General features: G+C 42.1%; 1 protein-coding gene across 1 annotated transcript in view; it reads right to left on the reverse strand.

The window, feature by feature from the left end:
• Positions 1–18,717, reverse strand: part of CHCHD6 (coiled-coil-helix-coiled-coil-helix domain containing 6) — a 109,229-nt gene that overhangs the window by 15,976 nt on the left and 74,536 nt on the right. Inside the window, 1 exon segment of the mRNA XM_019473428.1 lies at positions 9,781–9,915. Coding sequence (XP_019328973.1) covers positions 9,781–9,915 — 135 coding nt within the window.

The raw sequence follows: 18,717 nt of genomic DNA on the forward strand, positions 1-18,717 counted from the left end.
GTAAGTGAGCGGGGGGAAAGCTGGCTCGGGGGGGGCTGCTGCTCGGGGACTGGCTGGGCATCGGTTGGCCGGTGGTGAGCAATTGTACTGTGCATCACTTGCTTTGTATACTCTATTATTATTATTATTAATAATAATAATAATTTATTTCAATTATTAAACTGTTTTTATCTCAACCCATGAGTTTTCTCACTTTTACCCTTCCGATTCTCTCCCCCATCCCACCGGGGGGGGCAGGGAGTGAGCGAGCAGCTGGGTGGTGCTCAGTTGCTGACTGAGGTTAAACCACGACAGTAGGAAACATCATTCAGAAAATAAGACAAATGTAGAAGTTTTACAGCAGTCTGGTCTGAATGAAAGGGGAAGAATGTTGCAGCTGCTATCATCTCACAAATTTTTAAGCTTGTTTTTTATTCAGTTATCTGAGTTCCTGAGGATATATATTGTGAATGAAAGTTCAAACAAGCAGAAAGGAGATTTGAAGATCCAGGAGTCTGTACAGGTGCAAGTAACTGTAATGGGAAGGTACCATCTCAGACCTGGCAGAAGGACACTGCCACCTGCCAAAGGCTTGCATGACCTGGATAAGTGGGTGCTCCCTTCAGTTTTTAAGACAGTGTCCACAGCATATAAATCACCAGAACACTTGAAATCACCCTCACCAGCAAACTCAAAGAGGAATCCAGGGAACAAGTAAATGAAGAAAAACATTCTCCATTTCAATATGAAATACTTGGATCAGGTCAGGATTGGAGTACACACTCCGCAGAGAGGAAGCTGGAATGATGCGCACTTCAACCTGTTCAGGAGTTAAAAAAAAAATCTCATGATCTTCTTTCACCAATGTTAAATTTATTCTGAGAAGGGAACTACGTACCTGCAAAAACACAAAAATGCTGCCGATGTAGTGGTGACTGTTCAAAGCTCCCAGTCCCCCAATAAAAGAATAGTGTAATAATGCTTTACTAATAGACTGAACCAAGTAACCCTTAGCTTTCCGTTACACAGCTCAGTGAAGTAACCCAACAGATGATCTGCTTAGAAAAATAAACCCAGTCCTTGTGGGCAGCAAATGTGGACTAATAAACTGAGTGGGAGAGAATGCAGAGGCAGATGGGTAGAGGTAATCAGAAATGACAGAAAGATAAGCAGGCAGAGGGCAAGCAGAGAGCTTGAAGGACAGAGGCAGAAGAGCTGAGATCTTACAGCGTACAGATATTTGAAAAATTAAATCAACAGCTTTCCAACAGCATTATTTTAAAAATTATTCCCCCTAATACATGCAGGGAACCAGCTGCTTGCAAAATGACCTGTAAACCCTACCTACCATACCTTATTAAACTAATTCAGAGCTGGAGGTTGGCTGATCCTGAAATCCGTTTATACAGGACAAACACGCATTCAGCAGGGACAAAGAGCAAACACATTGTCAAAATAATTTTGTCTGCATTTCTGGATGCATGCTCAGACTTAACACAGTAGAGCAGCGTGCTTTTCCAACTTCAGAAACAACAAGATACACGAGACGTTGCAGCACCATCCTAACTCAAGGCTTCACTACCTGCTTCCCCCACATTACAAAGGTAACAAACTCTAACTATAACAAGTGTTGGCTTTCTGGACAGCTTCTGTGAATGCAGAGGTCTTTAAGAGCCTTTCACCAACTCCTAAAGGCCCCCAAAAGCCTCTAACCAAAAAAGATGCTATAACCAAAAGAAAGTTTCTTGCCAACAGATGCAAGATCAGCAGCAGAACTAACTCTAGCACTACATTCAGATCACTGTAACACGCTGTCTTCAACATGTCTTGTTCCTATATTTGAAGCACTGGTGTCCAAAAAGGTTACTTAAACTGGCTTGAGAAGGTCTAGCTAGGACTGATACCTTTAAATCACTTTGGAAGCATCACAAGTATACTAGAAATATCTCCAGCCAAGGAGGCCTGTTGGGCAGACAGACAGTGCCACAGGGGGGTGAAAACCACAAACAATTAATGCAGGCACAATGCAGAAAGAAACCTCCCCACAAAGTTCAGATTTTGTAACAGATGAATGCTCCACAGTCTTGGACAGAGAGGCTCTGTGGAGAGAACAAGCACTAGCAAGCAGCATCAGGGCAACTTCCCCAAGCCTTCTCCTCCAACATGCCATAGCTCTGATGAGAAAAGGATTGGCTTCCTACTAATCAGAGGGCTCGTCCATTGTTCATTAACTTCCCAAGTTCTCTTTGGCACTGCAAAGCAGGGCTAGTTAGAGCAGTCTTGCTTGCTTGGTAGCAACTCTTCCACTGGATTGGGACCAATGCCACCAGAATAACCCCTGTACATGCTATCTGCACAGACACATTCAGCTGATTGGTGAAGGCTTTAAATCCTATTAGTCCTCAAGGTATTCAGCCCCAAGACCTGCTAACAAAACCAGCTGATGGATGGTGTGTGGAAACTGCAAACTACATGTAGCAGGGAACCATCCTGTGCAGACTACGATCAAAAAGGAGCATAACAAATCTTTGGTTTCCCAGTCTGTCATGAAGACTTTGGCATCACTGATATAATTTCCCAAGTTTCAGCCAAATTGTCAGAGAATGGATCTAACATTAGCACAGAAGTTATGGAAGTCAGGGCTATTTTGGAACTTCTTGGGAGTCTGAAGGCATTTGACCACTGACCTTGTGCTTCTAACCAGCAGTTGCTATCGACAGCAATTTTTGTGGATCTGTTTCAATCTAACTTCTGCGGCAAAACACATAGTTTAAAAATTGGAAATCAACTTCTTTCTGTCCAAGACTGCTTGGTCATCAGTCTCTTGGAATTAATCTGAGTAAGAATTTCCACTTCCAACTTGCCAACACAGTGTTACAAATCTTTTGTGAAAAAATCTGGCATTAAAACAGCATGATGTATCGCAACACTCTCTCACCCCCAAGCAACTATTTCCCATACTAGATAAGCCCGACTGAATACAAGCTACAGTTCTCAGGAAAATGCTGCCTGACACACCATACAGAGAGCACAGAATTAGTGAAACCTGTTAGATACAGTGGATCCATGTAGGTCCCATTAATTTAAGCCAAAAGAGAAATTATTTTTAAAAGGATAGAGAGAGAACAATACATCAGAGAAACACATTCCTTTCCTGATAGTGATTGGCCCTGCTTTGCTTGAAATTTTGATACCCAACTTCAGATGAGCCTTTTCAGATTCACCCACTCCAAGACCACATCACAGCATCAAGTCAGCTATGACTTCTCGTTCCTGACTGGCTAGCTCTTACAGTATTTTTATTATAGAAAAATTTTTAGACTGCTTTTAAACAGGTTCAGGCAAACTAAGTTTTAAAACAAGAACTGTAGCACAGACCACATTTTAGAAGTAACAAAATACCAAATAGTTCAACTTCAGAAATTGTAATGGTATTCTGACTTCTTTTCCTCTTTTAACAAAGTTGCCTTCAAAACCATCTGTGAAACAAGCATATTTACATTAACTTTACCTGTAAGTATATCTGAGATCAGAACCACCAAGCAAGAAATTAGACCCAAAGGCAATTCTGCCTCACTGTTACAATGTCAAAAAAACAAACAAAAAACAGAAAACCAAAAATAAATGCACATGGACTGTTAGACAACAGATTGTTTTTGAGAAGAGAAATGGGGTCAGAAGTCCTCTTTCCAGACCAGGCAATGGATACAAGAACTTGAGAGGAAAAGATGATGCAGGGTATGGACTAAGTATCTCTGGAAGAGGAGCCTTGAAGCACAGCCAAGCGAGCAGAAAAGTTTTAAGCTTATTTATGCTCTTGTTTTCTTCAAAAATGACAAACTCCAGGAGGTGCCACGTTTGGGCTTTATGTGGACTGCAAACAGCAGACAGAGAGAGGTACTTGTTCACGTGGGTTAATAAGTGCTGACGACATGCCAAGCTGTGGGGAACATCAGGGCTTCATGAAGTGCTGAGACACAGAGCAAATAAAGAACTTATGCCTCCAGTTTCGTAAATACCGGGTACAGGCAGCAGCCATTTCCATTTTAAGTAGGCCAGCATTTTACTCTGGGACATGCCTCATATATTAAGATGGCGGTGGCGGTTTATGTCCTTTCAGGCAGCTCTATATTTTTAGTTTATCCACTGATGAGCTCTTGAGGATATGAAGTAATGTGTATGGACCCAAGACTCGCCAGAACCAAGAACTGCTGCCTTAAAAATCAAAACAGTAACTGTTTCCACCCTTTCTAATTAGAAGCAAAATATGGATCCTTTTCACCTTTGCAAATAACAGGTCAGGTTATGCTTGGGTACAGTTAATCCACTGCTGCTCTCCTCTGTGTTTACGACTAAACAAACAGCAGCTGCCTGCAGCTTGCGGCCTCTCCACCGACTCCCTTGTGGGGGCCATTTATTGAGTCATAAACTCCTCTGATAGTGTTATCACCACAGCATTTGCACAAATAAAGGTTGGAAGAGAGAAAGATTAAAAAAAAAGAGAATTGACTTTACAGAGAAAGCAAGAAAAATGCTTTATAGATATGTTTGCTTTGAGCAAGAACCGACCGACGTAAGGCAGGGCAGGCATACACCTGGCTGAGGATGGCTGGGCGTATCATCCTCCAGATATGAAACACACAGATTTATCTGAAATGACAAAGCTGAATTTCAGAAAGCTCAAACAACCCTAAAGCCTTCCAAATTAGATACATTGTATTTCAAGTAGCATACCATGTGATATACATTTATATCTCCTCCGTGAGACTTCAACAGCGAAGATCTACCTCTACAGAATCCCAGGGGAGGAGAAATCCCAGCGTTTCTCAAATACAGATATGGACTTCACTATACCTGGCCAAAACTTTCTTCCTCCAGTCACGCACACTGACTGCTACTCTCTACCCCAATAAGTACATAAACAATCTAAAAAGCATTTTGCAATCCACCAGAATGGAAACATCTCTTTAACAAGAGCCTAATGATCCAGAATGATCAGAGATACCTGCAGTGCAGCCCGTGGTATGCAACACATCCTGAAGCTGTTTCTCTTAAGCAGAGAGAGATTCAGGTTGCGGACATGACAGCTCCCAGCAGGCCACGTGTCAGCAGGATCCAAAATGCTTGAGCAAAACTGCTCCATCAGGATGGGACACTGCACAGCTACCTGCGCATCTTCTCAGCAATCTAGGCCACTGCCCACAGATTAGAGACAAACTTCCAGCAGAGCTGCAATGCTTTGCTGTGTGTGCCAAACGGGAACTGGGCTTTCACAGGGATCACTTCGAAAAGTAGGAGCAGTAAATTGACCACATTCCTTTTTATTACAGTCAAGGGCAAAGAAGAATTCAGTCGACTCAAGGTTATGTTAAAAGTCTACCTCCGCTGGAATCTGGTCAATCAGTGTTTTGCAAGGGCTTGTTTGCATAGCAGAGTGACTCACAGTCACTCTCTGTGCGTGAATTTTCCCTGCACTTCCATTACCAACCAAGAATGTTCATATACAGAGAAGTTGCCGTACCATAAACTCACTCACCAGTTTATTGCATTGTAATTTCCTTATGTAGACAAGCCCTAAAAAGCCTTGATAGAAGTAGGTTTACCTTTGTCTGTTATGAATAGCAGACTCATGAGAAGCTGGACGCAGAGTAGGGAGAAAGAGCGCAGAATTATGAATGGCTCCTAGCTCAATGTATACAGCTCCTATTGACAAGGGAATACATGTGTCTGAGTATGCAGGTCTTTATAGCTTGGTTTGGCCAGGAGCTAGAGCGCAAAAATTTCTCCTTGGTCCTTCTGTGAAAGACAGGCACCTAGAGACAGTTAGAAAACACTTGGAAAGAAAGGGATACATGCTCTTCACTAACAGACATTGTTCTGCACACAGTCGCAAGAAGCAGGTTCTGTTTGAAATCTGAAATCACATTAATATATGGTCACCAGAGGCTGCATTTTTCAAGTGGCAGCTGGTCAGAGATTCCCTGGTATAACCACCAATTACGTAACAAATTAACTAACTAAAATTCGATGGAAATTCAGATTTGCCTACTGGTGTGAACAGGATGTAAGGGAAGCAGAATGGGTCACAAAATATTCTTAAAAGCTTGCATGTGAGTGCATATTTGCAGGGGGAGGGAAGCAATTCAGTAATAGGACTCAGACTTTAAAAAAAAAAATTTTGTTTTTGCCTTCCATCCGGACTCAAAGTAAGAAATTACACAGATTTCCACTGCCCGCTCTTCTTTTCCTTCCACACCCTCTTCTCATTGGCACGAGATAAAACCTTGGGGAAACAGCAGCAGCAATTTTCAATTCTCATTATCTAACGGCAGCAGTAGCTCTTGGTGAAACTTGCGGTCAATAAACTACAGGCAATTTTAAAAGACACAATGGGAACTGCCCCTCCCACAGCTGTCCCATTATCCCAGCTTTTATTAGATTTAAAGCCAGCGATTTTTATGCTGTAGCTGAAGTTCTGCAGAGCCATGAAAACAGACCACCAGAAAAGATAAAACACTCCTAAATTAAACAGGAGACATTACAGTAACGTACTCTGAAGTCAGAGAGCTTCCACATAAGCAAAGCACAGGACGCAGCAAGCAACCCAGAGCCTAAGCAGGCTGACGCTGCTGCAGCGAGCCAATGGCGACGCAACCAAAACTTAACGTTCAGGATGGTATAAACGGCAAAGTTCGTGAGCAGGTTAGGCAGGGCAAGTTGAAAGCATACTAGCTACAAAGGCGGACAATCAGAGCAGGATCCTGCTCCCATAACTCTATGAACATCCCACTATAGGCATTAACTTTGGAGTTGATGGTCTGGATGTGCCTCCCAAGCAGCAGAGAGAAATACTCACTTGTGAATGGCAATTCAGCTGACCTGTTTCAGATGACTGTTTTAGGATCAGATGCGCCATGCTCTAGAGGTGCCTATTTCTCTCCCTTGACTACAAAAGAAGCCCTGATGGCCAGAAACCATACAAAACAGGTAATGTCAGTTATATCCCCACCATGCACTACAATAAAGTAACCTGTTCCAGTAAGAGGGCCTGTACAGGAAATGAGTAGAAAAGAAATTTCAAAACTCATTAAATGATTACCTGATATATTTGTCCGGGGGGCAGAAGTAACAGAGGGTGCATCATAGCTCCCAGCTCAGAAATGTGCACAACAATAGGCAAATGGGTGGGAAATGGGTGCCCAAAGGAACAGTCTCAAACCAACCCAGTAAGGGGGAAGATGCGAAGAATTATTCTCATCCACTGCAAGCTGTAATTTTCAGTCTAGAAATCTAGAGCTTGCTTTCTCTGAGTCTAATGTATACCATGCCCTGGAGACATTTTTACCAGCCATCAAAAGGAACTTGCAGAGAACCAGATGCTTCATTAAAGAATATTCACCAAGCCTTATAAAATCTTTAGTAAAAAGCAGAAGAACAAATCACCAGCGTGCAAGTGAGCTGAAGTCACACATCCAGCTTTGATTACAACCTCCTGTACTGGAAAACAAATTGTGTTTAAAAAAAAAAGGAAAAAAACACACAAGAAATCAAGAGATTCTGGCCTCTCTTTCCCACATTCCTCCAACCTGAATTTCCTCAATGAGGAATGCGTGAGACAAAGCCATTTGGTAGAAGATGCTAATTTAAACTTAAAGAAAAATAACAGCTTAAAAGGGGAAGGGAGGAGGGAGTTTTAATGCTTCATGAAAAAACACAACAGCTTGCGATCGCTACATATATCTCAGGAGTCAGAGGACTCAGTATGAGCAGTGAGGCAAATTGTCAGGGCTTGAGCTGTCCTGGGACAAAGGAAACTGCAGAAGATGTATTGCCTTACACAAGTTTTATTTGAACTTGTACTTGCAGAACCCTCTAGCCCCTATATCTAGCTGCAAGGTTTAGTTACATATTCCTTAGTCTCTCTCGCCCCTTCTTAAAACATAGCAAGGAGATTTTCTGCCACATTGTCATCATCCACAGCAAATTAATGTCCTACGCTCTGCTCCTTTCAGGAAGTTTCTATAACAGTGGGGATAAAATTTCTGAAGTTCACTGAACACTCTGGGAACCAAGATGACCCCCAGTTTTTGGTTTATAAAAAAAACCTACCAGAAAACCCCACCACCACACACATCCAAAAAAGATCCAAGTTAATAGGATCTTTCACTGCCCTCTGCTGTTACCGGTCATTTAGCTTCCAATTTACTCTTTAATAATGTCGAGCTGGGGCTCAGGGCTGGCAGCGTCCCAGCCCCTTTCTCAGGCGGGTTGGAGCCGCAGCTTGCAAATATGCTGAAGTTTAATGCAATCTGTCTTCTTTGGTAATCACATTCCGCCCGCACTGCATGCAATAAAGATGTATTGGTAAATGCATTTGCTAAAGATATACTCCACTGAAAAGGCTACAAGCCTGATTTACAGGAGGCAAGGAGGAAGCATCAGGTAACGGAGGCTGGCAATAGATGAGCCAATGCTCTGCACACAGCAACAGAGGACACGGATTGCACAGCGGCAGCATAGGCACCGCTTTACTCTAAAGCTGAGAAAGAAAAAGAAACCGTTTTGGGAGCTGGGGACTTTAAAGATATCAGAGAAAAGCCCTTTCTCTGGCAGCTTTAACCTTGCTGATTTGCAGACATACAAAGACCTTCTTTGTAAACAGGAAGGAAAAAAATTCCACTAGGACTAGCAACAACATTTGGTCTAATATATCCTGACAATTTTCCCATCTCCTTCTGTCGGGCTTCTTCTGGGAGCCGACTGGCAGCTTGTTCCATGTTATACTTAAATCAGGCATACAGCTTCCCCTCACAATGCTAATGTGACAGAGAAAGACTGCTTCTATGAAATCTCCACCTCTCCCCCACCCTTTGCATTAGTAATCCCATGAGAGGAGTCTCAGTTTTCTATTCCCAGAAGACTCCATCCTTTTCCCCAAATACACCTTACTATAGTCTCAGCACCTTTTGGAGAATTTTCTATCCCCCCAAAAAAAGAAAAGCCTGCCTTTGAGGGACACCTGACCCACTGAATTCTCACATGGGGAACAGCATGTTCCACTTCCCACTCCAGACATCCCAAGCAGCAGCTAATGTCTTACCACTCACTTTTCCCAAGACCACATCCTAGTTGTAATGTCCAAATACTTCATTTTTCCTTTCTCCTTCACCTGTTTCAGTAGCCAGAAGTTCTTCCAAGGTACTGAGCAGCCACTGTCCTAAGGCATCAACAGAATCTACTAGGGCTCTGCATCTCAGAAGGAAGAGCCACATAAGGCTTGCTGGCCCTCCACACAAGATGACCAGTTTTTAGGAGTGTGTAATTTTCTTAACAGACAGCAGCTTTGCGCAGTAAAGAAGCTTTCCTCATGCAGCAACGAAAGGAAGCAAGGCCTCCAACTGTGAAGTCCCATAATGGGAGAATGTTTAGAGCCTGTTCAAAATGTTACCTACGTTGGCAAAATGGATTTGCCTACCGTTTGCAAAATACAGCATCCAAGAAGGCAAAACTTGGAAAAATTATTGTGACTGACTTCAAAACCTAGGAGCATCGGTGCTACTGTTCTGGTGGCAGCTCAGTATAACAGGACCCACTGACGGGAGTGAAGCTGGGACATACCACAGCGTGACTGGGAAATGTGGAATGAATGTGGGAAAATGGATCCCAAAGAAAAACGGTCTCCTATGAACATTGCAATTTGACTAACAGATACCACAGCTCTCAGAAACACTTCCCAGAAGAAAACATGATGCAAAACAAAACAGCAAAGCCAGCAAGTACAACAGGGAAGATTTTGTTACCTTCTGAGCTGCACTAACACAGCGCTGATACTCCTTAGCCAGCTCTGAGCATTTGAGCACTTCACGTTTGTTTTCTTGGTAGCACTTCAGAATTTCAGACTGCAGGCTTGCACAGACAGGATCAGTGTTCCTTCTCCTGCAGGGAAAACAAACACAAAAAGATATGTGAAGAGGAGTTTTCACCCACTTACTACCATTTTACCAGTGACACACATACTAATCTTGTGTTGGAGCCACCTAGCCCTAAAAAATAGAGAAACTGGTGGGAGCAGCATTCACCAAAGTGGGTCAAATGACCAACAGTGTCTTTCAGCTGCAAAATCCAGATTACTTAGCAGAAAGAAGGAATACTTTCTTTCTAGGTTGGTGTGGAAGGCTGTTTTACCCTTAGATAAAACATCATCTCTCCTCTGCAGTCAGGGAAAAAAAAAATCAATTCCAAGAGGTTCAATGATTTCCGCAACTCACATTGGAAATCTTTGGCAGAACTCAGGAATCCTGTCTGGGCCTGCGCTAGATCTGTAACAGTCTGACAAGGAACTGAATGGACTTGTTGAATAAGCCGCCTCGATCTATTGAATTCTCATCTATTTAAACACTTCAAAAAATCCAACATGGTTGGAAGCACTGCAATTCTCCTAGTAACCAGAAAAAAAGGAATAATAGCAAAACCAGATATCTTTTTCTTTGTATTTCTGAAGCAATTAGTACTCATACCCCGTAAGTGGCATTGACAGCTACCCAAGAACAATTAGGGATGATGTTCTTATACTCTAATGTGCATCTGTACATATGGCACATCATCAGCAACAGTACCAATAAAGGGGGAGGTCATTGTAAAACAATACCAGCAACAATGGCACAAACACAGTAACGACAGTGTCATCAGCTGCACAGACAGGCAGACACAAATTGCAGGAATGTGCAGCACAATTGCCATGGTATGTTTTACCAGAGAACAAGAGAACATATGCTTAGGTGTAGCAATCCTCAGATGCTGCCTCCTAAACCGTAAATCCATTTATTTCCTTGCATTTTCTGCCCCAATACGCTTAGACAGATCTGTGCCCAAATATCAAACGCATCTCTTCCTTCCAAAGGACTTGATGCTACAGGCAGGCATTAATGCCATGTTATGATGCATTCATTTCCACATAACAACAACGGGCACTCATTCAGCAACAGGGCTTCAATAACCAGGCAGGAAGAAAACGTGACCTGATCCTGGACATGTCTCGTTCTCTCAGGTGGAACAGATTTCTAAGAAACATGAAATCTTAAACCAAGACCTTCTAAAAGCTTTTGGAGAGTTCAGATAGGAGTTTCCTAATCATGCTTGTTTTTGTAAGGTGCTCAGGAAAGCAAGTGGAAGGGCCAAAAAAAAAAAAAAAAAAAAAAAAAAAAAAAAAAAAAAAAAAAAAAAAAAAAAAAAAAAAAAAAAAAAAAAAAAAAAAAAAAAAAAAATCTGTCCTTTCCATATCAAATCTGTCCTTTCCATATCAGCAACCTGGTTGCTCCCTCAAAATAGTTCGGTTGAGACATAGTCCAAATGATACTTCTTCAGTCCTCAGTCCTACTGCCAACGTACATGGACAGACTAAGAATTTATCAGTAACAGTATGACAGACACACTCTAAAACACTGAGGTTTGGATCAGAAACCAAAGATGTAACAGAGACTCCTTTTTCCACCTCTTCACTAATCTTACAGCTTTTAGAAGAAACTTATTCCATGCACAGTCCCTAGAGGTTAGTGTGCATTTCTAATTTCTATGTTCTATAGCAAATCACCTTTAAAGCCTCTAAAAATCCATGTTCTAAAAAATCTTCAAATTTTGGGATAGAAAAGAACCCAGGAAGAGCTTCAGAAACTCATAATGTTGGCATTTTGCTTTGTCACTAACTTTAATATCACTCTAATCAAATCAGCGAGACTGTGGAAACGATACCAAACAATACCAAGTCAGGAAATACCACCAAATCCCTCAATTCATTGAAAAAGTTAAGACTTTTAAAATTAGGGTTTTTAAACTCAGCCATGTTAAACTGAAGGGCATTTTGTAATTTTCATGCAGACAGCTGGAAGAGCAAAAAGGTACAGCATGCCACGAACAGTTTGTATTCATCTGAACTGAACAACATGGTACAAACATCTCAGAGAAATGTTTAGGAGAATGCTTGAGGTTGCCATTGTTGGTATGGACAGCTATAGGAATTGTGCCTTTTTTTTTTTTGTCTGTTCCTTCACTGTCCCTCCTACGGCATCAGTCTTTATTGCCTAGAGTAATTATAAAGCTAGGACCCATCTGTGGGCTTAGACAGTAGTACAAAGTCTGTGGCCCTCTTCTTTAGGAGACACCTTGGTGCTCAGCCCACAGCACAGAGGGCTATCCAAAAGCCACGCAGTGGTGAGCGAGCAGCCACAGAGTGACTGTTTCTGCCTAAAGCCTACCAGAGGCAAGGGATCAATCAGCACAGAACTGCATGCATTGCCCAGCGAGTACCTAAATCAGCGTTCATACATGCCACTTCCCATAACACAGAAAGGATTTATTGGGTACTAGGTACCCAGAGTCATAACAAGAATTTTCTCCTTTATTTCTTCAAAATAAAATCTCAAACTGTGGTTACGCATCAATTGCACCAGCTTCTCAAAACAGATTTAGAGAAACTAATCAACATAATGCAAAGTTGGTTAAGGTATTTATCAATACAAATTACACAAACCGATATGTTAGTGCATTCACAAGTGAACTGGAAATTCAACAGAACCAGTTAAATCCCACTGAGAATGACATTTCACTTCGGAGCGGGAAGCTAGCGCTGCTCGGGAGATAACTGTCACTGTGCCCCACCATGCAGCGTGATCTATGAAACGAAGGGACAAGAAATGTGAGCTCACCATAAGGAAGCATATCCTGCAGTGTCCGGGAGTACACAAGTCACCCACGTCCAGCAGACTAGTTCTGGTATCCGTCTGGACTGAAAAGGGGTATCTGAACTGCTTCGGTGAACAATTGCTTGAGGAGCTTTCCTCCCAGCACAGCAGTCACTACTCCTGTCCTATCTGACTCAAAGGGATGCCACTCCTCTGCTCACATTAAGTCTCTCAACTTCAGGTTGCAACATTTCCACACAAATGGGAACTACAGCCCTATACACCAGTTGCACCTTACAGTTGTCTGGCTTTACTTGTACATATCTGAAAGAAAAAGGAATTAAACACGAAAAACCTGATGGAGGCCAGCAGCACCTAACTACAAAGATCTCTGTTGAGAGCAATGGCACATTGACTTCCAAAGGAGGCGGACCTTCGTCAACTATCTCCCTTCAACCTCAGCCCAGCTCAAGGCTGTTGGCACTAACTAACCTTTAGAAAAATTCATCTTCTGGACACTCTACTACACTGCTTTTGGTAAAAATCTCATTGTTTGAGGGTTTTTATTATTATTTCTTAAACGAGGGGAAAGGAACATGGTGGAGCAGGGATGAGGTTTGAATACATAAAGAGCAGAAGACTAGCATACTTTGACCTTTCTTCTAAAATGGGCCACAGTTTTAAACATAATATGCCACCACCAAATAAGGTAGACAATTAGCCTCTGTCTAAAATAAAATGCGTTGCAATTGCTACCGCTATTAGCAAAACAGATGTAAGATGCTCATTTACAGCAGCCAGCAAAAAGGTAAGAGAGAAAGGCTGGGCTGGGAGGGGCTAGGACAATACCTGCGGACAGGGAAGTATGGGAGATGAGCTCTGACAATACCTTGGAAGCAAATGCAGGACATACAGAATATGAAAGATTAAACCAATAACACACGCTCTCATCTGTTTAAAGGAAGAGGAAAGGAGAAAAGATGACAGATGGGAAAAAGAAAAGGACGAATCTAGAAACAAAACTCATTAGCAGTGCCTCCCCCATCATACTGGGGAAAGAAACCTTTGCCTCATCACTGTTCAATGGGAAGGAAGGCTACATACACATGAAATCCATTATTTCAGATCTTCCTCTCCCCCTCCCATGGAGGGATCTAAATCAGGTCTTTGTCTGGAAAAGAAGGGAGAGGTTTTCTTAAAATGAAACAAAGGGCATCCTTCTCTCTGCTATCCCTTGAGGTAAGACAGAACGAGCATGATCTTGCTGCATTTTGACACACCGCGAGTTACCAAATCCTCTCTATCACTGCGTATTCCCTTTACTTTATTTAATAAATGAAATCTCATCAACTTATCCTTCTTCTATTATCACTGCTGACATCAATCTGATAATATTGGCTTGGCGTGGAATCGTGCTAGTATATGTCCTCTTGATATTTAATTTAAGAGAAACGTCTGCAGTGGGGTGAATATGTGAAGCAAGCTTTTTATTACTGGCAGCAGTAAGGACGCTGGGAGTGAATTAGACATTCATCTTAGTCAGGGCCAATCTAGTGGCTCAGAAGAGGTTTTCTTCTTAACCCTCTCCTAACTGTTCAATAGCAGCAGGTAACGGCTGCTCCAATCAATAACTGCATTCATTTGTCTTGGCAAATTCATTTCTACATGGATATAAACCCCATGAAGAAGTGCTAAGCATCTGGAAGGTTAAAGCAAGGTTCTTCGAGAATTTCCATCATAAGCTCTGCAACAGTAGCAGGAGTGCTGGTCTAAATGTCCATCAATTAATCAAGAAGCAACACAGCTTCCAAAGACACACACACAAACTTACTGCAAGAAGCGATTAAGGCAGTATCATCAGGACACAGACCCCATAGACAGAAGGTTTCAAACACAGCACAATGGCTACTAGCTAGCTGCTGCTGACAGGTTCCCTTTTTGGAAGAAGAATTATGGACTCAGTATTGGAAAGCAAGGGAAAGCTGGAAGATGTGTATGTATTTGCTAGTCCTTCCACCCAGATGAAAAATCAGACTAGCCAAGCAGAGACACAACTTTAATGCTTTAGGACTTGGCAGCTCTTTAGACTAGTGCAAAAGCAGTAACTCCACAGTGAGTACCACACTGTCACTTGGCTTGACTGGGTAGAGCAGCAATTCCAGATGGAGTTAAGAGCAAGATCCTCTTTTTACCTTTTACTCTGGGAAACCATTCAAGCTGAGAAAAAACTCAAGATAGAGACTGATGGTATCTAAACCTAGACGTTTCGATACCTCTGCTCAGAAAGTGAAAAACAAAGACACACAGCGTCCCTCACATAAGCCAACTTTAGAGCAGTTAGCTCCAGTACACAGCTGCAAGCAGCAACCTAAATGGGGCAGCAATCTGGAATTTCCTGTGGGCTGCAAAATCCAACAACAAATGGATTAGCTGCTTTCTGCTGCATTATTTGGCTAAGACCAGTGTCTGAGCTAACTTGAGCAAACCACATTAGCCACCACTGTCACTACAGTGCAGATAGCCTCAGAGGTCAGCAATGAGGTGCATGGGCAGCACTGCGAGCAAAAGCCAGGGCACACAGCAGCAGTTTCTGCATGTCAGGAAGGAATCAGAGATGTGTCATATAGTTGGTTAGCATGTTTATATATCCGGGGTACGTTACATGCATTTCAGACTAAGCTCAGTGATGCTTTGGTCACATAAATGTGATGTGCTGCCATGCTGTACTGTACATACATAAAACCCGATAAGTGGTTAACTGACCTGTAAAACTGCATTCTCCCTTGGGTAGCAGTTGGCTCTGATGGCTTCCCTTTAACATGTCAGAAAAATAACTCCAGACAGATGCAATACACAGCACATAGAAAGGTTTCATCCTCTCTCATTATTGCATCCTTGACATTTACAGCAGAAAATTAAACACAATTGAAGCATTTCATTCACATATAACAAACTCATCAGCACAGAACAAACAGCCAGGAAAGCTAACTTTCAGCATAGGCTGCAGGATGCTGCACTATCACAAAGCAAACACTATGGCCTCACTACAACCTATGGGATTCCCCGATCCTGCATGTCAGCTTGATAACGTGGCTTGAATGAAAGAGGGAAGAGTCATGTTGCAGCTGTTTGGCAAGAGAAATAAGAGATGGAAGAAGCTTAATAGATTATCCAAATGTCGACTAAAAATTCAGTAATATTTAAGCTACATAACCTAGCACAGCGTAAACAAACTGCAGCCCTCAAGAGGATAAACTAATGTGATCAGGAAGGAAATATTTCTGATCAGCCTCATGTATTCAAAACACTGCTCATCAGGCTTTGCCACTGATCTGGATGGAATACAAGGCTTGTAGAAGTAACGTATTGTGTAGAGTAAGAGGGGATGTACTAAAAGAAAAGGTGAAACCTCGTGACAATTTTCATGAGAATAGGGGCACTACCTCCAAATCTCAGCTGAAGCAGTTGTATTCCTGTCTTTCTAAATCCTTCCCATATGCCTTGTCACATTGTCTGTCTGCAGCACACTACTGCACAGCTGCAGTATTTCCCCTCTCTCTTTCTCCCCCTTGACAGCTGCATTTCACTAATAGGTCACCCGACTCTCCTTTTCCCTACCTTGTCCATGGAAGTGCTTAATGAATGCATATTTATAAAGTACTGTGAGTTTCTGGATGACTCTGTGATCCCACAAAATTTGTCACTCAAATACTTCCCAATCTCCATTCCTGTTTTGACAGCTTGTTTGAAGCTGCCACACAATTCCCCACTTCAATTCGTGCACTCAGTGCACCCTTGCCCTTTCCAGGACAGATACCTCCTTTCCTTCTGATCACAGATACGCAGAAGCTGTTCTGAAATCTTCTCCTGTGTAAGTAATTAGATTCTATCACTGAGAACAAAAGTTAACACAAATGTCCAAATCTCAAGTGTCAGCAACTTGTTGTGTCACTGTACTGCATTCAGTGGAAACAGCCTGACCCAACCACTTTTTCTTTGTCAAACAAAAACAACCCAAAAGCCCAAACTCTAAACCACACAGATTGAAGTGGAAAATAACTAAAATTTAGCAGTTCTCTGTAACAACCTCTGATTTTAGAAATCCAACAACAATCTCTCCGTTTCAGTGATGAAATTGATGCAAAGAGATTGTGTGATCCATCCAATGCCGGTTCCAGCTCTCTATCTTACTTACTCCAACGTATCACAAACTCTCCTATCCTCCTATACAGTTTATCCTCACACACAAGCGGTCATTTCCCATTTGACCAATGGGTCATCCTAAGAGACTTCGATTTGTACTTCATTGTGCTTTGCCAAGTGCAGTTTCAACCAAATTTAACTGACTTCCTTAGCATCCCATAAGCTGCAGGCACTGGGGTTTTGCTGGCGGGCTGTGGGTCTTTGGGGGAGGAGGAGGGTAGCAATATGCAAAAAACTGTACAAAACCATATAAAATGAAATGATCCCTATCCTACTGAACCTACAAACGCAGTAACTAATCATCCCTATTAGCATTCTGCATGGCAGATGGCAAGTGGTTTGGAATAATGAGAGACTTTTCCCCACAAGTGGATAATTCCAATGTACATTTGGATGTAAATTCTTTACTGATTATGACAGTAGAATACTGAGTTATGAGAAACTGCCAGTTTGGAAGATGAAAGGAAAACTACTGCCTCTTCCTTCACTTGCCAAGAGATACAGAAGTTAACAGAACTGGATCTCCTGCCCACAAAGCCATGCACCATTTTTTCCAAAGATGCCAAGCTACTAAAAGTTGACTAGCAAAGATGAAGAGTCTAAAGTTAGCAGCAAAACGGTCTCTGGAAGCCAAGCAGGAATGAGTCAGAATCTTGTTGCTGGAAGGAGTTCTCTGAATCAGAAAGGAAGCTGGCTCAGCTCCCACAAGGCAGAAAAGCAATATAGCAAGCAATAACTGAATCTGAAAACAACACACAGCCCAACAAGTGACCCGAATAGGGATTTTCTTTCTTCAGATAAAAAACAACATCTAAAAACTGGTTAAGATCTCAGGTCAGGAAGGGAATGCATGCAGCTTAGAGAATGCATGCAGCACTGTCCCTAAGAATATATGGTTTGTGGTAGTGCTATAAGGTCTCAGGGTTAGCTGGGGAACTGTCTGCTGGGAGAATGCTGGGCCCATATTCTTTGTTGGTCTATTAAACCCCTCCCCAAAAAGTATTCTAAAGAAAGTAACTGAAGATGTGATATGCTGATTTCATATAACCGCAAGACATGAGGGACAGACAGGTTCAGTAAATTTTTCCTATGTGAGATGATCTCGTAATGATGTCAGACTGCTAATGAAATGCTCTTTTTAAAAGAAAACCCTGACCACTCATTTGAACAGCAGTTACTTTCCTAAAATGCCACTAAGCACTGTACTAGGTCCCTACAGTTTACACCAGATTACACAAAGGGATATCAGTGATGGACAAAAATATAAGTCCATTAGTATATTCTGCACTGACAGAGTGGCATATCCTGCTAAAGATGCAGAAACAAATTTTGAGAGGAGAATGAAGCTGCCAGCATTAAAGTTCAGGTTGGATCTGAAGCTAAACATTCACTTTATTAAAAAAATCTCCTTGCTTCTGCCCACATGCTCTAATCTTCAAAACTACAGTGCCCCCTTTTACCATGTTGTGCAATTTGCTGAGTACTGACTCAGCAAGATCCCCAGTAAGCAGCTACTCATCCCCCAGAGAACATCAATAATGGTGCTTTCAAAGAACACACACAAAGCCTTGAAGTCTGTTTCTGGGAGGAAGTTGGGATTTTTTTTTGTTTGTTTTTAAATAAATTTTATAATTTCAAGAAGTCCTCAGAGAATTGAAAAAATCCTTATAGAAAATAATTTAGATAACATGGTTTTAAGTTTGGAGAAGAGCACGTGAAATGTCTCAGGTGAGTTAATGAGACCCATGCCTACTTGAGGCTGCTCCATCGTGCTGTTAGTGGCACTCACAGTCAGCACAACGCTGAGAAGTTCTCTCCAAAGAAACAATATTCATCCCTGAACAAGCAAGTGCTCCTG

Source organism: Aptenodytes forsteri, unplaced genomic scaffold, assembly GCF_000699145.1.
Source record: "Aptenodytes forsteri isolate BGI_AS27 unplaced genomic scaffold, ASM69914v1 Scaffold53, whole genome shotgun sequence".
NCBI lineage: Eukaryota > Metazoa > Chordata > Aves > Sphenisciformes > Spheniscidae > Aptenodytes > Aptenodytes forsteri.